This window comes from Salmo trutta, unplaced genomic scaffold (assembly GCF_901001165.1).
Source record: "Salmo trutta unplaced genomic scaffold, fSalTru1.1, whole genome shotgun sequence".
NCBI lineage: Eukaryota > Metazoa > Chordata > Actinopteri > Salmoniformes > Salmonidae > Salmo > Salmo trutta.
In genome coordinates, this window is record NW_021822672.1 from 112,501 (window position 1) to 136,012 (window position 23,512).

Sequence of the window (23,512 nt, forward strand, 5' to 3'; positions counted from 1 at the left end):
TACAGCGATAAGCCAGACCACCTGTAGTTAGTAGTATAATCTGTCCACGCGGGAATACAGCGATAATGCGACCACCAGTAGTAGTAGTAAATCTGTCCACGCGGGAATACAAGCGATAAGCAGAACCACCAGTAAGTAGTGTAAATCTGTCCACAGCGGGAATACAGCGAGAAGCAGACCACCATAGTAGTAGTAAACGCGGGAATACAGCGATAAGCAGACCACCAGTAGTAGTAGTAATCTGTCCACGCGGAATACAGCGATAAGCGACCACCAGTAGTAGTAGTAAATCTGTCCACGCGGGAATACAGCGATAAGCAGACCACCATAGTAGTAGTAAATCTGTCCACGCGGGAATACAGCGATAAGCAGGACCACAGTAGTAGTAGTAAATCTGTCCCCGCGGGAAATACAGCGATAAGCAGACCACAGTAGTAGTAGTAAATTGTCACGCGGGAATACAGCGATAAGCAGACCACCAGTAAGTAGTAGTAATCTGTCCACGCGGGGAATACAGCGATAAGCAGACCACCAGTAGTAGTAGTAAATCTGTCCACGCGGGGAATACAGCGATAAGCAGCCCACCAGTAGTAGTAGTATATCTGCTCCACGCGGGCCGATACAGCGATAAGCAGCCCACCCAGTTAGTAAAGTAAATCTGTCCACGCGGGAATACAGCGATAAGCAGACCACCAGTAGTAGTAGTAAAATCTGTCCACGCGGGAATACAGCGATAAGCAGACCACCAGTAGTAGTAGTAAATCTGTCCACGCGGGAATACAGCGATAAGCAGACCACCAGTAGTAGTAGTAGTAATCTGTCCACGCGGGGAATACAGCGATTAAGCAGACCACCCCACCAGGTAGTAGTAGTAAATCTGTCCACGCGGGAATACAGCGATAAGCAGACCACCTGTAGTAGTAGTAAATCTGTTCCACGCGGGGAATACAGCGATAAGCAGACCCACCTGTAGTAGTAGTAAATCTGTCCACGCGGGAATACAGCGATAAGCAGACCACCTGTAGTAGTAATCTGTCCAGCGGAAATACAGCGATAAGCAGACCACCTGTAGTAGTAGTAATCTGTCCACGCGGGAATACAGCGATAAGCAGACCACCTGTAGTAGTAGTAAATCTGTCCACGCGGGAATACAGCGATAAGCAGACCACCAGTAGTAGTAAATCTGTCCACGCGGGAATACAGCGATAAGCAGACCACCAGTAGTAGTAGTAAATCTGTCCACGCGGGAATACAGCGATAAGCAGACCACCAGTAGTAGTAGTAATCTGTCCACGCGGGAATACAGCGATAAGCAGACCACCAGTAGTAGTAGTAATCTGTCCACGCGGGAATACAGCGATAAGCAGACCACCAGTAGTAGTAAATCTGTCCACGCGGGAATACAGCGATAAGCAGACCACCTGTAGTAGTAGTAAATCTGTCCACGCGGGAATACAGCGATAAGCAGACCACCAGTAGTAGTAGTAAATCTGTCCACGCGGGAATACAGCGATAAGCAGACCACCAGTAGTAGTAGTAGTAAATCTGTCCACGCGGGAATACAGCGATAAGCAGACCACCAGTAGTAGTAGTAAATCTGTCCACGCGGGGAATACAGCGATAAAGCAGACCACCAGTAGTAGTAAATCTGTCCACGCGGGAATACATGCGATAAGCAGACCACCAGTAGTAGTAGTAAATCTGTCCACGCGGGAATACAGCGATAAGCAGACCACCAGTAGTAGTAATCTGTCCACGCGGGAATACAGCGATAAGCAGACCACCAGTAGTAGTAGTAAATCTGTCCACCGGGAATACAGCGATAAGCAGACCACCAGTAGTAGTAGTAAATCGGTCCACGCGGGAATACAGCGATAAGCAGACCACCAGTAGTAGTAATCTGTCCACGCGGGAATACAGCGATAAGCAGACCACCAGTAGTAGTAAATCTGTCCACGCGGGAATACAGCGATAAGCAGACCACCAGTAGTAGTAGTAAATCTGTCCACGCGGGAATACAGCGATAAGCAGACCACCAGTAGTAGTAGTAATCTGTCCACGCGGGAATACAGCGATAAGCAGACCACCAGTAGTAGTAGTAGTAGTAATCTGTCCACGCGGGAATACAGCGATAAGCAGACCACCAGTAGTAGTAGTAAATCTGTCCACGCGGGAATACAGCGATAAGCAGACCACCTGTAGTAGTAGTAAATCTGTCCACGCGGGAATACAGCGATAAGCAGACCACCTGTAGTAGTAGTAAATCTGTCCACGCGGGAATACAGCGATAAGCAGACCACCAGTAGTAGTAATCTGTCCACGCGGAAATACAGCGATAAGCAGACCACCTGTAGTAGTAGTAATCTGTCCACGCGGGAATACAGCGATAAGCAGACCACCTGTAGTAGTAGTAATCTGTCCACGCGGGGAATACAGCGATAAGCAGACACCAGTAGTAGTAAATCTGTCCACGCGGGAATACAGCGATAAGCAGACCACCAGTAGTAGTAGTAATCTGTCCACGCGGGAATACAGCGATAAGCAGACCACCAGTAGTAGTAGTAATCTGTCCACGCGGGGAATACAGCGATAAGCAGACCACCAGTAGTAGTAAATCTGTCCACGCGGGAAATACATCGATAAGCAGACCACCTGTAGTAGTAGTAATCTGTCCACGCGGGAATACAGCGATAAGCAGACCACCAGTAGTAGTAGTAAATCTGTCCACGCGGGAATACAGCGATAAGCAGACCACCAGTAGTAGTAGTAGTAAATCTGTCCACGCGGGAATACAGCGATAAGCAGACCACCAGTAGTAGTAGTAAATCTGTCCACGCGGGAATACAGCGATAAGCAGACCACCAGTAGTAGTAAATCTGTCCACGCGGGAATACAGCGATAAGCAGACCACCAGTAGTAGTAGTAAATCTGTCCACGCGGGAATACAGCGATAAGCAGACCACCAGTAGTAGTAGTAAATCTGTCCACGCGGGAATACAGCGATAAGCAGACCACCAGTAGTAGTAATCTGTCCACGCGGGAATACAGCGATAAGCAGACCACCAGTAGTAGTAAATCTGTCCACGCGGGAATACAGCGATAAGCAGACACCAGTAGTAGTAGTAAATCTGTCCACGCGGGAATACAGCGATAAGCAGACCACCAGTAGTAGTAGTAATCTGTCCACGCGGGAATACAGCGATAAGCAGACCACCAGTAGTAGTAGTAAATCTGTCCACGCGGGAATACAGCGATAAGCAGACCACCAGTAGTAGTAGTAATCTGTCCATGCGGGAATACAGCGATAAGCAGACCACCAGTAGTAGTAATCTGTCCACGCGGGAATACAGCGATAAGCAGACCACCAGTAGTAGTAGTAAATCTGTCCACGCGGGAATACAGCGATAAGCAGACCACCTGCCTTCACACCTTTGGGTCAACGCCTCCCATTGATAAGGTGGAGACAAATCTCAACATTATATGCAGGATCTCTGTCTGTAATTCAATCAAACTTGCAGTGTGGTAAAACCACATTCTAAGTATGAGAGAGGGGTTAACCTAGTCTAGGTTACATATTGCGTGTTTGTTTGTGTTGGGTCAGAGGGTCAGAGGTCATACCGTGAGGGACTTGCTGATTGGTTGGTCCTGCTGTACTGTGTTGTGAGCGGGTCAGAGTTCAGAGGTCATACCGTGAGGGACTTGCTGATTGGTTGGTCCTGCTGTACTGTGTTGTGAGCGGGTCAGAGTTCAGAGGTCATACCGTGAGGGACTTGCTGATTGGTTGGTCCTGCTGTACTGTGTTGTGAGCGGGTCAGAGTTCAGAGGTCATACCGTGAGGGACTTGCTGAGTTGTTGGTCCTGCTCCTCCAGGTGAGCACACTCCTTCTTCAGCTCTACATTCCTCCTGAGCAAACTCCTCTTCTCCCCCTCTCTCACTAAACACACAATACACCTAGCATTAACACAGCATCACACACACACACACACACACACACACACACCTAGCATTAACACAGCATCACACACACACACACAATACACCTAGCATTAACACAGCATCACACACACACACACACACACACACACACACACAATACACCTAGCATTAACACAGCATCACACACACACACACACACACACACACACAAACTCCTCTTCTCCCCCTCTCTCACTAAACACACAATACACCTAGCATTAACACAGCATCACACACACACACACACACAATACACCTAGCATTAACACAGCATCACACACACACACACACACACACACAAACTCCTCTTCTCCCCCTCTCTCACTAAACACACAATACACCTAGCATTAACACAGCATCACACACACACACACACACACACACACACACACACACACACAATACACCTAGCATTAACACAGCATAACACACACACACACACACACAACCACACACACACACACACACACACACAATACACCTAGCATTAACACAGCATCACACACACACACACACAAAATACACCTAGCATTAACACAGCATCACACACACACACACACACACACACACACACACACACACACACACACACACACACACACACACACACACACACACACACAATACACCTAGCATTAACACAGCATAACACACACACACACACACACACAATACCTCTAGCATTAACACAGCATCACACACACACACACACACACACACAATACACCTAGCATTAACACAGCATCACACACACACACACACACACAATACCTCTAGCATTAACACAGCATAACACACACACTGCAGGCCCATCTGCCACATGCCAGCTAAGTAAAGGAGTCCATTCTCACCCGTCTTGTGTGTAACATAGGACTGGACGAAGTTCTGTGGCCACGACATGTTCTCTTTGTTCAGAACCTTCAGGACGAAGGAAAACACAAGTTTATAAAATGGAGGACAATGGAAACAGTTACCTTCCCTTCATAAACTACAATCAGTAGTGTTGTTATAGTCAGATATCATTCAGTAGTGTTGTTATAGTCAGATATCATTCAGTAGTGTTGTTATAGTCAGATATCATTCAGTAGTGTTGTTATAGTCAGATATCATTCAGTAGTGTTGTTATAGTCAGATATCATTCAGTAGTGTTGTTATAGTCAGATATCATTCAGTAGTGTTGTTATAGTCAGATATCATTCAGTAGTGTTGTTATAGTCAGATATCATTCAGTAGTGTTGTTATAATCAGTAGATATCATTCAGTAGTGTTGTTATAGTCAGATATCATTCAGTAGTGTTGTTATAGTCAGCAGATATCATTCAGTAGTGTTGTTATAGTCAGTAGATATCATTCAGTAGTGTTGTTATAGTCATATCATTCAGTAGTGTTGTTATAGTCAGCAGATATCATTCAGTAGTGTTGTTATAGTCAGATATCATTCAGTAGTGTTGTTATAGTCAGCAGATGTCATTCAGTAGTGTTGTTATAGTCAGTAGATATCATTCAGTAGTGCTGTTATAGTCAGTAGATGTCATTCAGTAGTGCTGTTATAGTCAGATATCATTCAGTAGTGTTGTTATAGTCATATCATTCAGTAGTGTTGTTATAGTCAGATATCATTCAGTAGTGTTGTTATAGTCAGATATCATTCAGTAGTGTTGTTATAGTCAGATGTCATTCAGTAGTGTTGTTATAATCAGCAGATATCATTCAGTAGTGTTGTTATAGTCAGATATCATTCAGTAGTGTTGTTATAGTCAGATGTCATTCAGTAGTGTTGTTATAATCAGCAGATATCATTCAGTAGTGTTGTTATAGTCAGATATCATTCAGTAGTGTTGTTATAGTCAGATATCATTCAGTAGTGTTGTTATAGTCAGCAGATATCATTCAGTAGTGTTGTTATAGTCAGCAGATATCATTCAGTAGTGTTGTTATAGTCAGTAGATATCATTCAGTAGTGTTGTTATAGTCAGCAGATATCATTCAGTAGTGTTGTTATAGTCAGCAGATATCATTCAGTAGTGTTGTTATAGTCAGATATCATTCAGTAGTGTTGTTATAGTCAGTAGATATCATTCAGTAGTGTTGTTATAGTCAGATATCATTCAGTAGTGTTGTTATAGTCAGATCATTCAGTAGTGTTGTTATAGTCAGTAGATATCATTCAGTAGTGTTGTTATAGTCTTAAGATGTTGCTGTAGCATTACAAAGTATCCGTTCTAACCCAACCAGATGTATTTCCCCTCTCTAGCTTCTCACCTTCTTCTGACACTTGGTGCAGACCCAGACCCCCCGGGGCGGTGTTCTGAGAGGTGGGTGCAGGCAGTCAGGGTGGTAGGCTCTGGGACAGTTGTGGCATAGCTGCAGCTCTCCTTCCTCCTTGCACACAGAGCAGTGGTCGTCATGCTCCAGCTCTTCCTGTCAGACAGACACACAGTCAGACGGTCAGGACACACAGCTGTTAGTGCTTCCATTCCACCTGCCATTCAATACCACAGTCTAAACAACTTCCACTTTTTCAGTGGATCTATAGTGACTGTAGATCCACTGTAAAGTATTGAATGATTGATTGATTGATCCAGTGACACAATGGATATCTCTGTTTACATCGTCCCCTCATCTCTCTGATTACATCGTACCCTCATCTCTCTGTTTACATCGTCCCCTCATCTCTCTGATTACATCGTCCCTCATCTCTCTGATTACATCGTCCCCTCATCTCTCTGTTTACATCGTCCCCTCATCTCTCTGATTACATCGTCCCTCGTCTCTCTGATTACATCGTCCCCTCATCTCTCTGATTACATCGTCCCCTCATCTCTCTGATTACATCGTCCCCTCATCTCTCTGATTACATCGTCCCTCATCGTCCCTCGTCTCTCTGGTTACATCGTCCCCTCATCTCTCTGATTACATCGTCCCCTCATCTCTCTGATTACATCGTCCCCTCATCTCTCTGATTACATCGTCCCTCGTCTCTCTGATTACATCGTCTCTCTGGTTACATCGTCCCCTCATCTCTCTGGTTACATCGTCCCCTCATCTCTCTGGTTACATCGTCCCCTCATCTCTCTGATTACATCGTCCCTCATCTCTCTGATTACATCGTCCCCTCATCTCTCTGATTACATCGTCCCCTCATCTCTCTGATTACATCGTCCCTCATCGTCCCTCGTCTCTCTGGTTACATCGTCCCCTCGTCTCTCTGGTTACATCGTCCCCTCATCTCTCTGATTCCATCGTCCCCTCATCTCTCTGATTACATCGTCCCCTCATCTCTCTGATTACATCGTCCCCTCATCTCTCTGATTACATCGTCCCCTCATCTCTCTGATTACATCGTCCCTCATCTCTCTGGTTACATCGTCCCCTCATCTCTCTGATTACATCGTCCCCTCATCTCTCTGATTACATCGTCCCTCATCTCTCTGATTACATCGTCCCTCGTCTCTCTGATTACATCGTCCCCTCATCTCTCCGATTACATCGTCCCTCATCTCTCTGATTACATCGTCCCCTCATCTCTCTGATTACATCATCTCTCTGATTACATCATCCCTCATCTCTCTGATTACATCGTCCCTCATCGTCCCTCATCTCTCTGATTACATCGTCCCCTCGTCTCTCTGATTACATCGTCCCCTCATCTCTCCGATTACATCGTCCCTCATCTCTCTGATTACATCGTCCCTCATCGTCCCTCATCTCTCTGATTACATCGTCCCTCATCGTCCCTCATCTCTCTGATTACATCGTCCCCTCGTCTCTCTGATTACATCGTCCCTCATCTCTCCGATTACATCGTCCCCTCGTCTCTCTGATTACATCGTCCCCTCATCTCTCCGATTACATCGTCCCCTCATCTCTCTGGTTACATCGTCCCCTCATCTCTCTGATTACATCATCTCTCTGATTACATCGTCCCCTCATCTCTCTGATTACATCATCTCTCTGATTACATCGTCCCCTCGTCTCTCTGATTACATCGTCCCTCATCTCTCTGATTACATCGTCCCCTCATCTCTCTGGTTACATCGTCCCCTCATCTCTCTGATTACATCGTCCCCTCATCTCTCTGATTACATTGTCCCTCATCGTCCCTCATCTCTCTGATTACATCGTCCCTCATCGTCCCCTCATCTCTCTGATTACATCGTCCCCTCATCTCTCTGATTACATCGTCCCCTCATCTCTCTGATTACATCGTCCCTCATCGTCCCCTCATCTCTCTGATTACATCGTCCCCTCATCTCTCTGATTACATCGTCCCTCATCGTTCCCTCGTCTCTCTGATTACATCGTTCCCTCGTCTCTCTGATTACATCGTCCCCTCATCTCTCTGATTACATCGTCCCCTCATCTCTCAAATGTCTGCTGGAAATACTACTCCAGAGGCAGGAAGGAGAATATCTGTCTAAATTTGCTAAATTTGCTACACCACTATCTACAGTATACAACACCACTATCTACAGTATACAACACTACAACACCACTATCTACAGTATACAACACTACAACACCACTATCTACAGTATACAACACCACTATCTACAGTATACAACACTACAACACCACTATCTACAGTATACAACACTACAACACCACTATCTACAGTATACAACACTACAACACCACTATCTACAGTATACAACACTACAACACCACTATCTACAGTATACCACACTACAACACCACTATCTACAGTATACAACACCACTATCAACAGTTTACCACACTACAACACCACTATCTACAGTATACAACACTACAACACCACTATCTACAGTATACAACACCACTATCTACAGTATACAACACTACAACACCACTATCTACAGTATACAACACTACAACACCACTATCTACAGTATACAACACTACAACACCACTATCTACAGTGTACAACACTACAACACCACTATCTACAGTATACAACACTACAACACCACTATCTACAGTATACAACACTACAACACCACTATCTACAGTATACAACACTACAACACCACTATCTACAGTGTACAACACTACAACACCACTATCTACAGTATACAACACTACAACACCACTATCTACAGTATACAACACTACAACACCACTATCTACAGTATACAACACTACAACACCACTATCTACAGTATACAACACTACAACACACTATCTACAGTATACAACCACTATCTACAGTATAACAACACACTCTACAGTATACAACACTACAACACCACTATCTACAGTATACAACACTACAACACCACTATCTACAGTATACAACACCACTATCTACAGTATACAACACCACAACACCACTATCTACAGTATACAACACTACAACACCACTATCTACAGTATACAACACCACTATCTACAGTATACAACACCACTATCTATAGTATAAAACACTACAACACCACTATCTACAGTATACAACACCACTATCTACAGTATACAACACCACTATCTACAGTATACAACACCACAACACCACTATCTACAGTATACCACACTACAACACCACTATCTAGAGTATACAACACTACAACACCACTATCTACAGTATAAAACACTACAACACCACTATCTACAGTATACAACACCACTATCTACAGTATACAACACTACAACACCACTATCTACAGTATACAACACTACAACACCACTATCTACAGTATACAACACCACTATCTACAGTATACAACACTACAACACCACTATCTACAGTATACCACAGTACAACACCACTATCTACAGTATACAACACTACAACACCACTATCTACAGTATACCACAGTACAACACCACTATCTACAGTATACAACACTACAACACCACTATCTACAGTATACAACACCACTATCTACAGTATACAACACTACAACACCACTATCTACAGTATACAACACTACAACACCACTATCTACAGTATACAACACCACTATCTACAGTATACCACAGTACAACACCACTATCTACAGTATACAACACTACAACACCACTATCTACAGTATACAACACCACTATCTACAGTATACAACACTACAACACCACTATCTACAGTATACAACACTACAACACCACTATCTACAGTCCTAGCTGTATTCACGTCATGCTCCAGTACGTACCTTCCATCTGTAGTCCCCAGTGGCTAGCGTGCGTAACACAGGAAGCAGATAACAGGTTAGTCGCCGACAACAGGTGAAGACATATGGGGGTTGAGCAGCGGGTTTGGGCCAGAGAGGGGGAGGGGTGCGGCAGCAGCAGGGTTTTAGACCGGGAAACATTAAGCAACAGACCTGCAACATCTCTGTTCTGGGGAACTCAGCTCAGATCAACACAGTCCATGCTCTAGTCTAGTAGGATACAGTGTGATTACAGTCCATGCTCTAGTCTAGAAGGATACAGTGTGATTACAGTCCATGCTCTAGTCTAGTAGGATACAGTGCGATTACAGTCCATGCTCTAGTCTAGAAGGATACAGTGTGATTACAGTCCATGCTCTAGTCTAGTAGGATACAGTGTGATTACAGTCCATGCTCTAGTCTAGTAGGATACAGTGTAATTACAGTCCATGCTCTAGTCTAGTAGGATACAGTGTAATCACAGTCCATGCTCTAGTCTAGTAGGGTGCAGTGTAATTACAGTCCATGCTCTAGTCTAGTAGGATGCAGTGTGATTACAGTCCATGCTCTAGTCTAGTAGGATGCAGTGTAATTACAGTCCATGCTCTAGTCTAGAAGGATACAGTGTGATTACAGTCCATGCTCTAGTCTAGTAGGATACAGTGTGATTACAGTACAAGCTCTGTGGCCTGGACCTCTTTCTGATCAACCACAAAGTCCAGCTATAATGTTTATAGATGTGCAATTTATTGATGGGTAAGTATGAATGTGTTTTAGCAGTCCTGTCTAGTTGTGTTGATGGGTGTCAGTATAAATGTGTTTTACCAGTCCTGTCTAGTTGTGTTGATGGGTGTCAGTATAAATGTGTTTTACCAGTCCTGTCTAGTTGTGTTGATGGGTAAGTATAAATGTGTTTTACCAGTCCTGTCTAGTTGTGTTGATGGGTCAGTATGAATGTGTTTTACCAGTCCTGTCTAGTTGTGTTGATGGGTCAGTATAATTGTGTTTTACCAGTCCTGTCTAGTTGTGTTGATGGGTCAGTATAAATGTGTTTTACCAGTCCTGTCTAGTTGTGTTGATGGGTCAGTATAAATGTGTATTACCAGTCCTGTCTAGTTGTGTTGATGGGTCAGTATAAATGTGTTTTACCAGTCCTGTCTAGTTGTGTTGATGGGTCAGTATAAATGTGTTTTACCAGTCCTGTCTAGTGGTGTTGATGGGGGTCAGTATAAATGTGTTTTACCAGTCCTGTCTAGTTGTGTTGATGGGTCAGTATAAATGTGTTTTACCAGTCCTGTCTAGTTGTGTTGATGGGTCAGTATAAATGTGTTTTACCAGTCCTGTCTAGTGGTGTTGATGGGGGTCAGTATAAATGTGTTTACCAGTCTGTCTAGTTGTGTTGATGGGTCAGTATAAATGTGTTTTACCAGTCCTGTCTAGTTGTGTTGATGGGGTCAGTATAAATGTGTTTACCAGTCCTGTCTAGTTGTATTGATGGGGGTCAGTATAAATGTGTTTTACCAGTCCTGTCTAGTTGTGTTGATGGGGGTCAGTATAAATGGGTTTTACCAGTCCTGTCTAGTTGTGTTGATGGGGACGTATGAATGTGTTTTACCAGTCCTGTCTAGTTGTGTTGATGGGTCAGTATAAATGTGTTTTACCAGTCCTGTCTAGTTGTGTTGATGGGGTCAGTATACATGTGTTTTACCAGTCCTGTCTAGGTGTGTTGATGGGGACGTATGAATGTGTTTTACCAGTCCTGTCTAGTTGTGTTGATGGGTCAGTATAAATGTGTTTTACCAGTCCTGTCTAGTTGTGTTGATGGGTCAGTATAAATGTGTTTTACCAGTCCTGTCTAGTTGTGTTGATGGGTCAGTATAAATGTGTTTTACCAGTCCTGTCTAGTTGTGTTGATGGGTCAGTATAAATGGGTTTTACCAGTCCTGTCTAGTTGTGTTGATGGGTCAGTATACATGTGTTTTACCAGTCCTGTCTAGTTGTGTTGATGGGTCAGTTTAAATGGGTTTTACCAGTCCTGTCTAGTTGTGTTGATGGGTCAGTATGAATGTGTTTTACCAGTCCTGTCTAGTTGTGTTGATGGGTCAGTATAAATGTGTTTTACCAGTCCTGTCTAGTTGTGTTGATGGGTCAGTATAAATGTGCTTTACCAGTCCTGTCTAGTTGTATTGATGGGTCAGTATAAATGTGTATTACCAGTCCTGTCTAGTTGTGTTGATGGGTCAGTATAAATGTGTTTTACCAGTCCTGTCTAGTTGTATTGATGGGGTCAGTATAAATGTGTTTACCAGTCCTGTCTAGATGTGTTGATGGGGGATGTATAAATGTGTTTTACCAGTCCTGTCTAGTTGTGTTGATGGGGGTCAGTATAAATGTGTTTTACCAGTCCTGTCTAGTTGTGTTGATGGGGGTCAGTATAAATGTGTTTTACCAGTCCTGTCTAGTTGTGTTGATGGGTCAGTATAAATGTGTTTTACCAGTCCTGTCTAGTTGTGTTGATGGGTCAGTATAAATAGGTTTTACCAGTCCTGTCTAGTTGTGTTGATGGGTCAGTATAAATTGTTTTACCAGTCCTGTCTAGTTGTGTTGATGGGTCAGTATAAATGTGTTTTACCAGTCCTGTCTAGTTGTGTTGATGGGGGATGTATAAATGTGTTTTACCAGTCCTGTCTAGTTGTGTTGATGGGTCAGTATAAATGTGTTTTACCAGTCCTGTCTAGATGTGTTGATGGGGGTCAGTATGAATGTGTTTTACCAGTCCTGTCTAGTTGTGTTGATGGGTCAGTATAATGTGTTTTACCAGTCCTGTCTAGTGTATTGATGGAGGGTCAGTATAAATGTGTTTTACCAGTCCTGTCTAGTTGTGTGATGGGGAGTATTAAATGTGTTTTTACCAGTCCTGTCTAGTTGTGTTGATGGGTCAGTATAAATGGTGTTTTACCAGTCCTGGTCTCAGATGTGTTGATGGGGGTCAGTATGAATGTGTTTTACCAGTCCTGTTAGATTGTGTTGATGGGGTCAGTATGAATGTGTTTTACCAGTCCTGTCTAGTTGTGTTGATGGGGGTCAGTATAAATGTGTTTTACCAGTCCTGTCTAGTTGTGTTGATGGGGGATGTATAAATGTGTTTTACCAGTCCTGTCTAGTTGTGTTGATGGGTCAGTATAAATGTGTTTTACCAGTCCTGTCTAGTTGTGTTGATGGGTCAGTATAAATGTGTTTACCAGTCCTGTCTAGTGTGTTGATGGGTCAGTATGAATGTGTTTTACCAGTCCTGTCTAGTTGTGTTGATGGGTCAGTATAAATGTGTTTTACCAGTCCTGTCTAGTTGTGTTGATGGGTCAGTATAAATGTGTTTTACCAGTCCTGTCTAGTTGTGTTGATGGGTCAGTATAATGTGTTTTACCAGTCCTGTCTAGTTGTGTTGATGGGTCAGTATAAATGTGTTTTACCAGTCCTGTCTAGTTGTGTTGATGGGTCAGTATAATGTGTTTTACCAGTCCTGTCTAGTTGTGTTGATGGGTCAGTATAATGTGTTTACCAGTCCTGTCTAGTTGTGTTGATGGGAGTATAAATGTGTTTTACCAGTCCTGTCTAGTTGTGTTGATGGGTCAGTATAAATGTGTTTTACCAGTCCTGTCTAGTTGTGTTGATGGGTCAGTATAAATGTGTTTACCAGTCCTGTCTAGTTGTGTTGATGGTCAGTATAAATGTGTTTTACCAGTCCTGTCTAGTTGTGTTGATGGGTCAGTATAAATGTGTTTTACCAGTCCTGTCTAGTTGTGTTGATGGGTCAGTATAAATGTGTTTTACCAGTCCTGTCTAGTTGTGTTGATGGGTCAGTATAAATGTGTTTACCAGTCCTGTCTAGTTGTGTTGATGGGTCAGTATAAATGTTTTACCAGTCCTGTCTAGTTGTGTTGATGGGTCAGTATAATGTGTTTTACCAGTCCTGTCTAGTTGTGTTGATGGGTCAGTATAAATGTGTTTTACCAGTCCTGTCTAGTGTGTTGATGGGTCAGTATAAATGTTTTTACCAGTCCTGTCTAGTTGTGTTGATGGGTCAGTATAAATGTGTTTACCAGTCCTGTGTAGTTGTGTTGATGGGCCAGTATAAATGTGTTTCACCAGTCCTGTCTAGTTGTGTTGATGGGTCAGTATAAATGTGTTTTACCAGTCCTGTCTAGCTGTGTTGATGGGTCAGTATAAATGTGCTTTACCAGTCCTGTCTAGTTGTGTTGATGGGTCAGTATACATGTGTTTTACCAGTCCTGTCTAGTTGTGTTGATGGGTCAGTATAAATGTGTTTTACCAGTCCTGTCTAGTTGTGTTGATGGGTCAGTATAAATGTGTTTCACCAGTCCTGTCTAGTTGTGTTGATGGGTCAGTATAAATGTGTTTCACCAGTCCTGTCTAGTTGTGTTGATGGGTCAGTATAAATGTGTTTCACCAGTCCTGTCTAGTTGTGTTGATGGGTCAGTATAAATGTGTTTCACCAGTCCTGTCTAGTTGTGTTGATGGGTCAGTATATAAATGTGCTTTACCTCTCACTGATAGGAAGAGTGGGTTGTCCAGGTAATTTGATGCAAGGCGTTTACGCTGGAAGACGGGAAGTGAGGAGAGAGACAGAGAAAATGTTTACTTCCTTCACCTCTAACACAAACAGGAATTCTGAGAAGACACGTTTTTAGCTCTGCTAAATCGACTCTCAACAGCATTTACTGAATTCGTCCAAGTTACGAGGAAAATAACTTTAGTAGAATCACTGTAGCACACGCTTTGGGAAGTGTTACTGAACATCATGTACGACGTTATGTGGAAAGCACAAGGCACCAGATCCAAAAGACATCAGGGACTAAGGCCATCAGGGACTAAGGCCATCAGAGACTAAGGCCATCAGGGACTAAGGCCATCAGGGACTAAGGCCATCAGGGACTAAGGCCATCAGAGACTAAGGCCATCAGAGACTAAGGCCATCAGGGACTAAGGCCATCAGGGACTAAGGCCATCAGAGACTAAGACCATCAGAGACTAAGGCCATCAGAGACTAAGGCCATCAGAGACTAAGGCCATCAGAGACTAAGGCCATCAGAGACTAAGGCCTGTCTAAACTGAACCATCAGAGACTAAGGCCATCAGGGACTAAGGCCATCAGAGACTAAGGCCATCAGAGACTAAGGCCATCAGAGACTAAGGCCATCAGAGACTAAGGCCATCAGGGACTAAGGCCTGTCTAAACTGAACCCATCAGAGACTAAGGCCATCAGGGTCTAAGGCCATCAGAGACTAAGGCCTGTCTAAACTGAACCATCAGAGACTAAGGCCATCAGAGACTAAGGCCATCGGGGACTAAGGCCATCAGAGACTAAGGCCATCAGAGACTAAGGCCATCAGGGACTAAGGCCATCAGGGACTAAGGCCATCAGAGACTAAGGCCATCAGGGACTAAGGCCAGCCTAAACTGAACCCATCAGAGACTAAGGCCATCAGGGACTAGCCATCAGGACTAAGGCCATCAGAGACTAAGGCCATCAGAGACTAGGCCATCAGGACTAGGCCATCAGAGACTAGGCCATCATAGACTAAGGCCATCAGAGACTAAGGCCATCAGAGACTAAGGCCATCAGAGACTAAGGCCATCAGAGACTAAGGCCATCAGAGACTAAGGCCATCAGAGACTAAGGCCATCAGAGACTAAGGCCATCAGAGACTAAGGCCATCAGAGACTAAGGCCATCAGAGACTAAGGCCATCAGGGACTAAGGCCATCAGAGACTAAGGCCATCAGAGACTAAGTCCATCAGAGACTAAGGCCATCAGGGACTAAGGCCATCAGAGACTAAGGCCATCAGAGACTAAGGCCATTAGAGACTAAGGCCTGTCTTAACTGAACCATCAGAGACTAAGGCCTGTCTAAACTGAACCATCAGAGACTAAGGCCTTTTTTTTATAGATCCTTTGAAATATTACTGCTATTAGCCCATACAAACACATTGAATAACAGATTCACTACATGGAATAACAGATAGTCCCCCACAAATCAAATTAAATTTGTTCTGAAGTGTCTGTCCTATATCTGAGAGAGATATCGTTTAATTTTTATAAATTTTTTTTACATGTATTTAACCCCTTTATTTTTGTCACGATTTTTGGGGGACTGGTACAGGGGACCTTCAGACGAGTCTAGTGAGGCCCGTGGGCGTCTGGGGGACTGGTACAGGGGACCTTCAGACGAGTCTAGTGAGGCCCGTGGGCGTCTGGGGGACCTTCAGACGAGTCTAGTGAGGCCTGTGGGCGTCTGGGGGACTGGTACAGGGGACCTTCAGACGAGTCTAGTGAGGCCCGTGGGCGTCTGGGGGACTGGTACAGGGGACCTTCAGACGAGTCTAGTGAGGCCCGTGGGCGTCTGGGGGACTGGTACAGGGGACCTTCAGACGAGTCTAGTGAGGCCCGTGGGCGTCTGGGGGACTGGTACAGGGGACCTTCAAACGAGTCTAGTGAGGCCCGTGGGCGTCTGGGGGACTGGTACAGGGGACCTTCAGACGAGTCTAGTGAGGCCCGTGGGCGTCTGGGGGACTGGTACAGGGGACCTTCAAACGAGTCTAGTGAGGCCTGTGGGCGTCTGGGGGACTGGTACAGGGGACCTTCAGACGAGTCTAGTGAGGCCCGTGGGTGTCTGGGGGGACTGGTACAGGGGACCTTCAGACGAGTCTAGTGAGGCCCGTGGGCGTCTGGGGGGACTGGTACAGGGGACCTTCAGACGAGTCTAGTGAGGCCCGTGGGCGTCTGGGGGACTGTAACAGGGGACCTTCAGACGAGTCTAGTGAGGCCTGTGGGCGTCTTAGAGCAAAACAACGGACGTGGACGTGTCCATGAGAGTCTCACCTCTACCACAGCTATATCTAGCTTAAAACTGACCGCTTTCTGTGGGGATATTTTTATTTTTTATTCTGCTAATTAAGATTTCAGCACGGGACGCGGACATCGACCCTTATTTAAACTCTGAATCACACCGGCTAGTACTACTCTACGTCCTAATTAACAAAAATGTAACATACTATACCTCTAACATCTATTACACATTTCAAAACACACATATCTCTCCCGAACAGCTCTGACCTACTTTCAGATAACATTTGTCAACTATTGAAGCTATTTTGAATCCAGACAACAACAACAACAACAAAAAAAGGGGGTCCATTGTCTGTTACCTCTGGTTGGACCAGGCCGCTGTAGGCTGGGTTGGCTGTGCTTCGTCTCTTCCTCTCCTGTCTCTTGATCTGGATCTCTGTCGTGGTAGAGGAACAAAGGCTTATGGGACAGAGACTTAGATACACACAGCAGGTACAGGTAGATGATCTTGATCTGGATCTCTGTCGTGGTAGAGGAACAAAGGCTTATGGGACAGAGGCTTAGATACACACAGCAGGTACAGCTAGATGATCTTGATCTGGATCTCTGTCGTGGTAGAGGAACAAAGGCTTATGGGACGGAGACTTAGATACACACAGCAGGTACAGCTAGATGATCTTGATCTGGATCTCTGTCGTGGTAGAGGAACAAAGGCTTATGGGACAGAGACTTAGATACACACAGCAGGTACAGCTAGATGATCTTGATCTGGATCTCTGTCGTGGTAGAGGAACAAAGGCTTATGGGACAGAGACTTAGATACACACAGCAGGTACAGCTAGATGATCTTGATCTGGATCTCTGTCGTGGTAGAGGAACAAAGGCTTATGGGACGGAGACTTAGATACACACAGCAGGTACAGCTAGATGATCTTGATCTGGATCTCTGTCCTGGTAGAGGAACAAAGGCTTATGGGACAGAGACTTAGATACACACAGCATGTACAGCTAGATGATCTTGATCTGGATCTCTGTCGTGGTAGAGGAACAAAGGCTTATGGGACAGAGACTTAGATACACACAGCAGGTACAGCTAGATGATCTTGATCTGGATCTCTGTCGTGGTAGAGGAACAAAGGCTTATAGGACAGAGACTTAGATACACACAGCAGGTACAGCTAGATGATCTTGATCTGGATCTCTGTCGTGGTAGAGGAACAAAGGCTTATAGGACAGAGACTTAGATACACACAGCAGGTACAGCTAGATGGGATAGACAGGTAGACACACCTGTGACAGGTAGTTAGGACAGGCAGACAGGTAGACACAGCCGGTAAAGCTAGATGGGACAGACAGACCGGTAGACACAGACAGTACAGACAGTATAGACAGACAGGTAGACACCGCCGGTACAGGTAGATAGGACAGACAGGTAGACACAGCCAGGACAGGTAGATAGGACAGACAAGACAGGTAGACACAGCCGGGACAGGTAGATAGGACAGACAGGTAGACACAGCCGGGACAGGTAGATAGGACAGACAAGACAGGTAGACACCGCCGGTACAGCTAGATCAGACAGACAGGTAGACACCGCTGGTACAGCTAGATCAGACAGACAGGTAGACACAGCCGGGACAGGTAGATGGGACAGGCAGACAGCCAGGACAGGTAGATGGGACAGACAGACAGCCAGGACAGGTAGATGGGACAGACAGACAGACAGACAGACAGACAGACAGACAGACAGACAGACAGACAGACAGACAGACAGGTAACAGTGACAAGTCTCTCTGTTCATTCAAGTTTCATCTCATTGTTACCACCTGCAACAAGACAGCAAAGATGTGCCTTTTATTACATTCTGATGAGTTTAATTCAATTTAGTGTCAGAGGAAGAACTCACCTTCCAGTGTCTCTGTAGTGACCAGGCCAAGAGCCACCATGAAGGACATTTTCTGTAAGCGAGAGGGGACATGTTAGAGTGTGACACCCATATGAATACCATACAGGTGGAGAGGGGACATGTTAGAGTGTGACACCCAGATGAATACCATACAGGTGGCGAGGGGACATGTTAGAGTGTGACACCCATATGAATACCATACAGGTGGAGAGGGGACATGTTAGAGTGTGACACCCATATGACTACCATACAGATGGAGAGGGGACATGTTAGAGTGTGACACCCATATGAACATGATACAGGTGGAGAGGGGACATGTTAGAGCGTGACACCCAGATGAATACCATACAGGTGGAGAGGGGACATGTTAGAGTGTGACACCCATATGAACACGATACAGGTGGAGAGGGGACATGTTACAGCGTGACACCCATATGAACACATTACAGGTGGAGAGGGGATATGTTAGAGTGTGACACCCATATGAATACATTACAGGTGGAGAGGGGACATGTTAGAGCGTGACACCCAGATGAATACCATACAGGTGGAGAGGGGACATGTTAGAGTGTGACACCCATATGAATACATTACAGGTGGAGAGGGGACATGTTAGAGTGTGACACCCATATGAATACCATACAGGTGGAGAGGGGACATGTTACAGTGTGACAACCATAGGAACCTCCATACAGGTGGAGAGGGGACATGTTAGAGCGTGACACCCATATGAATACCATACAGGTGGCGAGGGGACATGTTAGAGCGAGACACCCATATGAACACCACACAGGTGGAGAGGGGACATGTTAGTGTGACACCCATATGAATACCATACAGGTGGAGAGGGGACATGTTACAGCGTGACACCCATATGAATACCATTCAGGTGGAGAGGGGACATGTTACAGCGTGACACCCATATGAATACCATACAGGTGGTGAGGGGACATGTTAGAGCGTGACACCCATATGAATACCACGTGGAGAGGGGACATGTTAGAGCGAGACACCCATATGAATACCATACAGGTGGAGAGGGGACATGTGAGAATGTGACACCCATATGAATACCATACAGGTGGAGAGGGGACATGTCACAGTGTGACACCCATATGAACACCATACAGGAGAGAGGGAACAGTTATATCATATAGATTGATAACAAGGTATTGTATTGTATTACCATTTCAGTCCCACTGTGGGAGGCATGTCAAATCAAATCAAATGTATTTATAAAGCCCCTCTTACATCAGCTGATATCTCAAAGTGCTGTACAGAAACCCAGCCTAAAACCCCAAACAGCAAGCAATGCAGGTGTAGAAACACGGTGGCTAGGAAAAACTCCCTAGGAAAAACTCCCTAGAAAGGCAAGAACCTAGGAAGAAACCTAGAGAGGAACCAGGCTATGAGGGGTGGCCAGTCCTCTTCTGGCTGTGCCGGGTGGAGATTATAACAGAACATGGCCAAGATGTTAAAATGTTCATAAATGACCAGCAGGGTTAAATAATAATAATCACAGTGGTTGTCGAGGGTGCAACAGGTCAGCACCTCGGAGTAAATGTCAGTTGGCTTTTCATAGCCGATCATTCAGAGTATCTCTACCGCTCCTGCTGTCTCTAGAGAGTTGAAAACAGCAGGTCTGGGACAGGTAGCACGTCCGGAGAACAGGTCAGGGTTCCAGCAGGTCTGGGACAGGTAGCACGTCCGGTGAACAGGTCAGGGTTCCAGCAGGTCTGGGATAGGTAGCACGTCCGGTGAACAGGTCAGGGTTCCAGCAGGTCTGGACAGGTAGCACGTCCGAGAACAGGTCAGGGTTCCAGCAGGTCTGGACAGGTAGCACGTCCGGTGAACAGGTCAGGGTTCCAGCAGGTCTGGGACAGGTAGCACGTCCTCGAGAACAGGTCGGGTTCCAGCAGGTCTGGGACAGGTAGCACGTCCGGAGAACAGGTCAGGGTTCCAGCAGGTCTGGGACAGTAGCACGTCAAGAGAACAGGTCAGGGTTCCAGCAGGTCTGGGACAGGTAGCACGTCCGGAGAACAGGTCAGGGTTCCAGCAAGGTCTGGGACAGGTAGCACGGTCCGGAGAACAGGTCAGGGTTCCAGCAGGTCTGGGACAGGTAGCACGTCCGGAGAACAGGTCAGGGTTCCAGCAGGTCTGGGACAGGTAGCACGTCCGGAGAACAGGTCAGGGTTCCATAGCCGCAACTGGTATATAATCTGTCTCCTCCATTCTCCAGCTGGAGAACCCTCAGGAAACCCTCAGGGAACCCTCAGGAAACCCTCAGGAAACCCTCAGGGAACCATCAGGAAACCCTCAGGGACCCTCAGGAAACCCTCAGGAAACCATCAGGAAACCCTCAGGGAACCATCAGGAAACCCTCAGGGACCCTCAGGAAACCCTCAGGGAACCCTCAGGAAACGCTCAGGGAACCATCAGGAAACCCTCAGGGACCCTCAGGAAACCCTCAGGAAACGCTCAGGGAACCCTCAGGGAACGCTCAGGAAATGCTCAGGGACCCTCAGGAAACCCTCAGGAAACGCTCAGGGAACCCTCAGGGAACCCTCAGGAAACCAAACCCTCAGGAAACCAAACCCTCAGGAAACCAAACCCTCAGGAAACGCTCAGGGACCCTCAGGAAACCCTCAGAAAAACGCTCAGGGAACCCTCAGGGAACGTCAGGGAACCCTCAGGAAACCCTCAGGGAACCCTCAGGAAACCCTCAGAAAACGCTCAGGGAACCCTAGGAAACCCTCAGGAAACCCTCAGGGAACCCTCAGGGAACCCTCTGGAACCCTCAGGAAACCTCAGGTTAGGGTTGGAATGTTTACAACTCTCAGGTTCAGGTTGTGAGTCTCTTATGAAAAGTCTGCTTCCCTTTATGGTTATTCATGAAGAGTTTTCCCTCTCTCCCTTTCCTCCCTGTCTGGGTCTCTCCCTCGCTCCCTCCCTCCCTCCCTCCCTCCCTCCCTTCCTCCCTCCCTCCCTCCCTCTCTGTCTGGGTCCCTCCCCTCCCTTTCTGGGTCCCTCCCTCCCTGTCTGGGTCTCTCCCTCCCCTCCCTCCCTGTCTGGGTCTCTCCCTTCCTCCCTCCCCTCCCCTCCCCTCCCCTCCCTGTCTGGGTCTCTCCCTTCCTCCCTCCCCTCCCCTCCCTCCCCTCCCCTCCCTGCCTGGGTCTCTCCCTTCCTCCCCTCCCTGTCTGGGTCTCTCCCTCCCCTCCCCTCCCCTCCCTCCCCTCCCCTCCCTGTCTGGGTCTCTCCCTCCCCTCCTCTCCCCTCCCTGTCTGGGTCTCTCTCTCTCTCCCCCCCTCCCCTCCCCTCCCTGTCTGGGTCTCTCTCTCTCATTATCCAACACTCTCTTTCACCCTGCCACTCTCACTCTCTTCTACAATCTGTGGAATGTTCTACTACTATAGTGTTATGGGCTTGTTTTCCCCCCTAAATGACTCCAGGTAGAGGTGGGCAGGGTGAGAGAAGGGCTAGTGTGTGTGGTTTCCTAGCAACAGCAACACTTGTAGTAACGGAACCACTGTGATGTCTCCATAGTGAATCGCTCTCATTAGTTAATGAATCAGTCAGTCCATAGTGAATCGCTCTCATTAGTTACTGCTTGTTGAATCAGTCAGTCCATAGTGAATCGCTCTCATTAGTTAATGAATCAGTCAGTCCATAGTGAATCGCTCTCATTAGTTACTGCTTGTTGAATCAGTCAGTCCATAGTGAATCACTCTCATTAGTTACTGCTTGTTGAATCAGTCAGTCCATAGTGAATCGCTCTCATTAGTTAATGAATCAGTCAGTCCATAGTGAATCGCTCTCATTAGTTACTGCTTGTTGAATCAGTATATCGTGAGGGGGAGGCGGGACGATAGAGGGAGACCAGGGGGGGAGGGGGGGAGGGATAGAGGGGGGGAGGGGGAGGAGGGATAGAGGGGTGAGAGGGAGACCAGGGATAGAGGGAGACCAGGGATAGAGGGGGGAGAGGGATAGAGGGGGACGAGGGTTAGAGGGGGACGAGGGTTAGAGGGGGACGAGGGTTAGAGGGGACGAGGGTTAGAGGGGGGAGAGGGAGACCAGGGATAGAGGGGGGAGAGGGATAGAGGGGGGAGAGGGAGACCAGGGATAGAGGGGGGAGAGGGAGACCAGGGATAGAGGGGGGACGAGGGGTAGAGGGGGACGAGGGGTAGAGGGGGACGAGGGATAGAGGGGGACGAGGGTTAGAGGGATTTCCAGGGAAAGGAAGGCTGAGTCAGGATTACCTGGGATTATCTGGGTTTATTATTATAATTAGATGGATTAACCAATCAGAGTTAGAGTGATCAGATAGATTGACATCTGCTCCAGCACTGAGTTAGCAGTAGCACCATATCAGAGAACCTAATAGTTAGCATTAGCACCATATCAGAGAACCCAATAGTTAGCAGTAGCACCATACCAGAGAACCTAATAGTTAGCAGTAGCACCATATCAGAGAACCTAATAGTTAGCATTAGCACCATATCAGAGAACCCAATAGTTAGCAGTAGCACCATATCAGAGAACCTAATAGTTAGCATTAGCACCATATCAGAGAACCCAATAGTTAGCATTAGCACCATATCAGAGAACCTAATAGTTAGCATTAGCACCATACCAGAGAACC

General features: G+C 46.2%; 1 protein-coding gene across 1 annotated transcript in view; it reads right to left on the minus strand.

The window, feature by feature from the left end:
• The window catches only part of LOC115183146 (PHD finger protein 21B), a 37,033-nt gene that overhangs the window by 4,669 nt on the left and 8,852 nt on the right, over window positions 1-23,512 (minus strand). Inside the window, exons 7-13 of the mRNA XM_029744473.1 lie at window positions 18,874-18,925; window positions 17,327-17,403; window positions 14,661-14,715; window positions 10,102-10,124; window positions 6,239-6,397; window positions 4,828-4,894; window positions 3,832-3,935 (exon numbers count right to left, since the gene is read on the minus strand). Of these exons, the coding sequence (XP_029600333.1) occupies window positions 3,832-3,935; window positions 4,828-4,894; window positions 6,239-6,397; window positions 10,102-10,124; window positions 14,661-14,715; window positions 17,327-17,403; window positions 18,874-18,925 (537 nt within the window). The remainder of the gene's footprint in view (window positions 1-3,831; window positions 3,936-4,827; window positions 4,895-6,238; window positions 6,398-10,101; window positions 10,125-14,660; window positions 14,716-17,326; window positions 17,404-18,873; window positions 18,926-23,512) is intronic.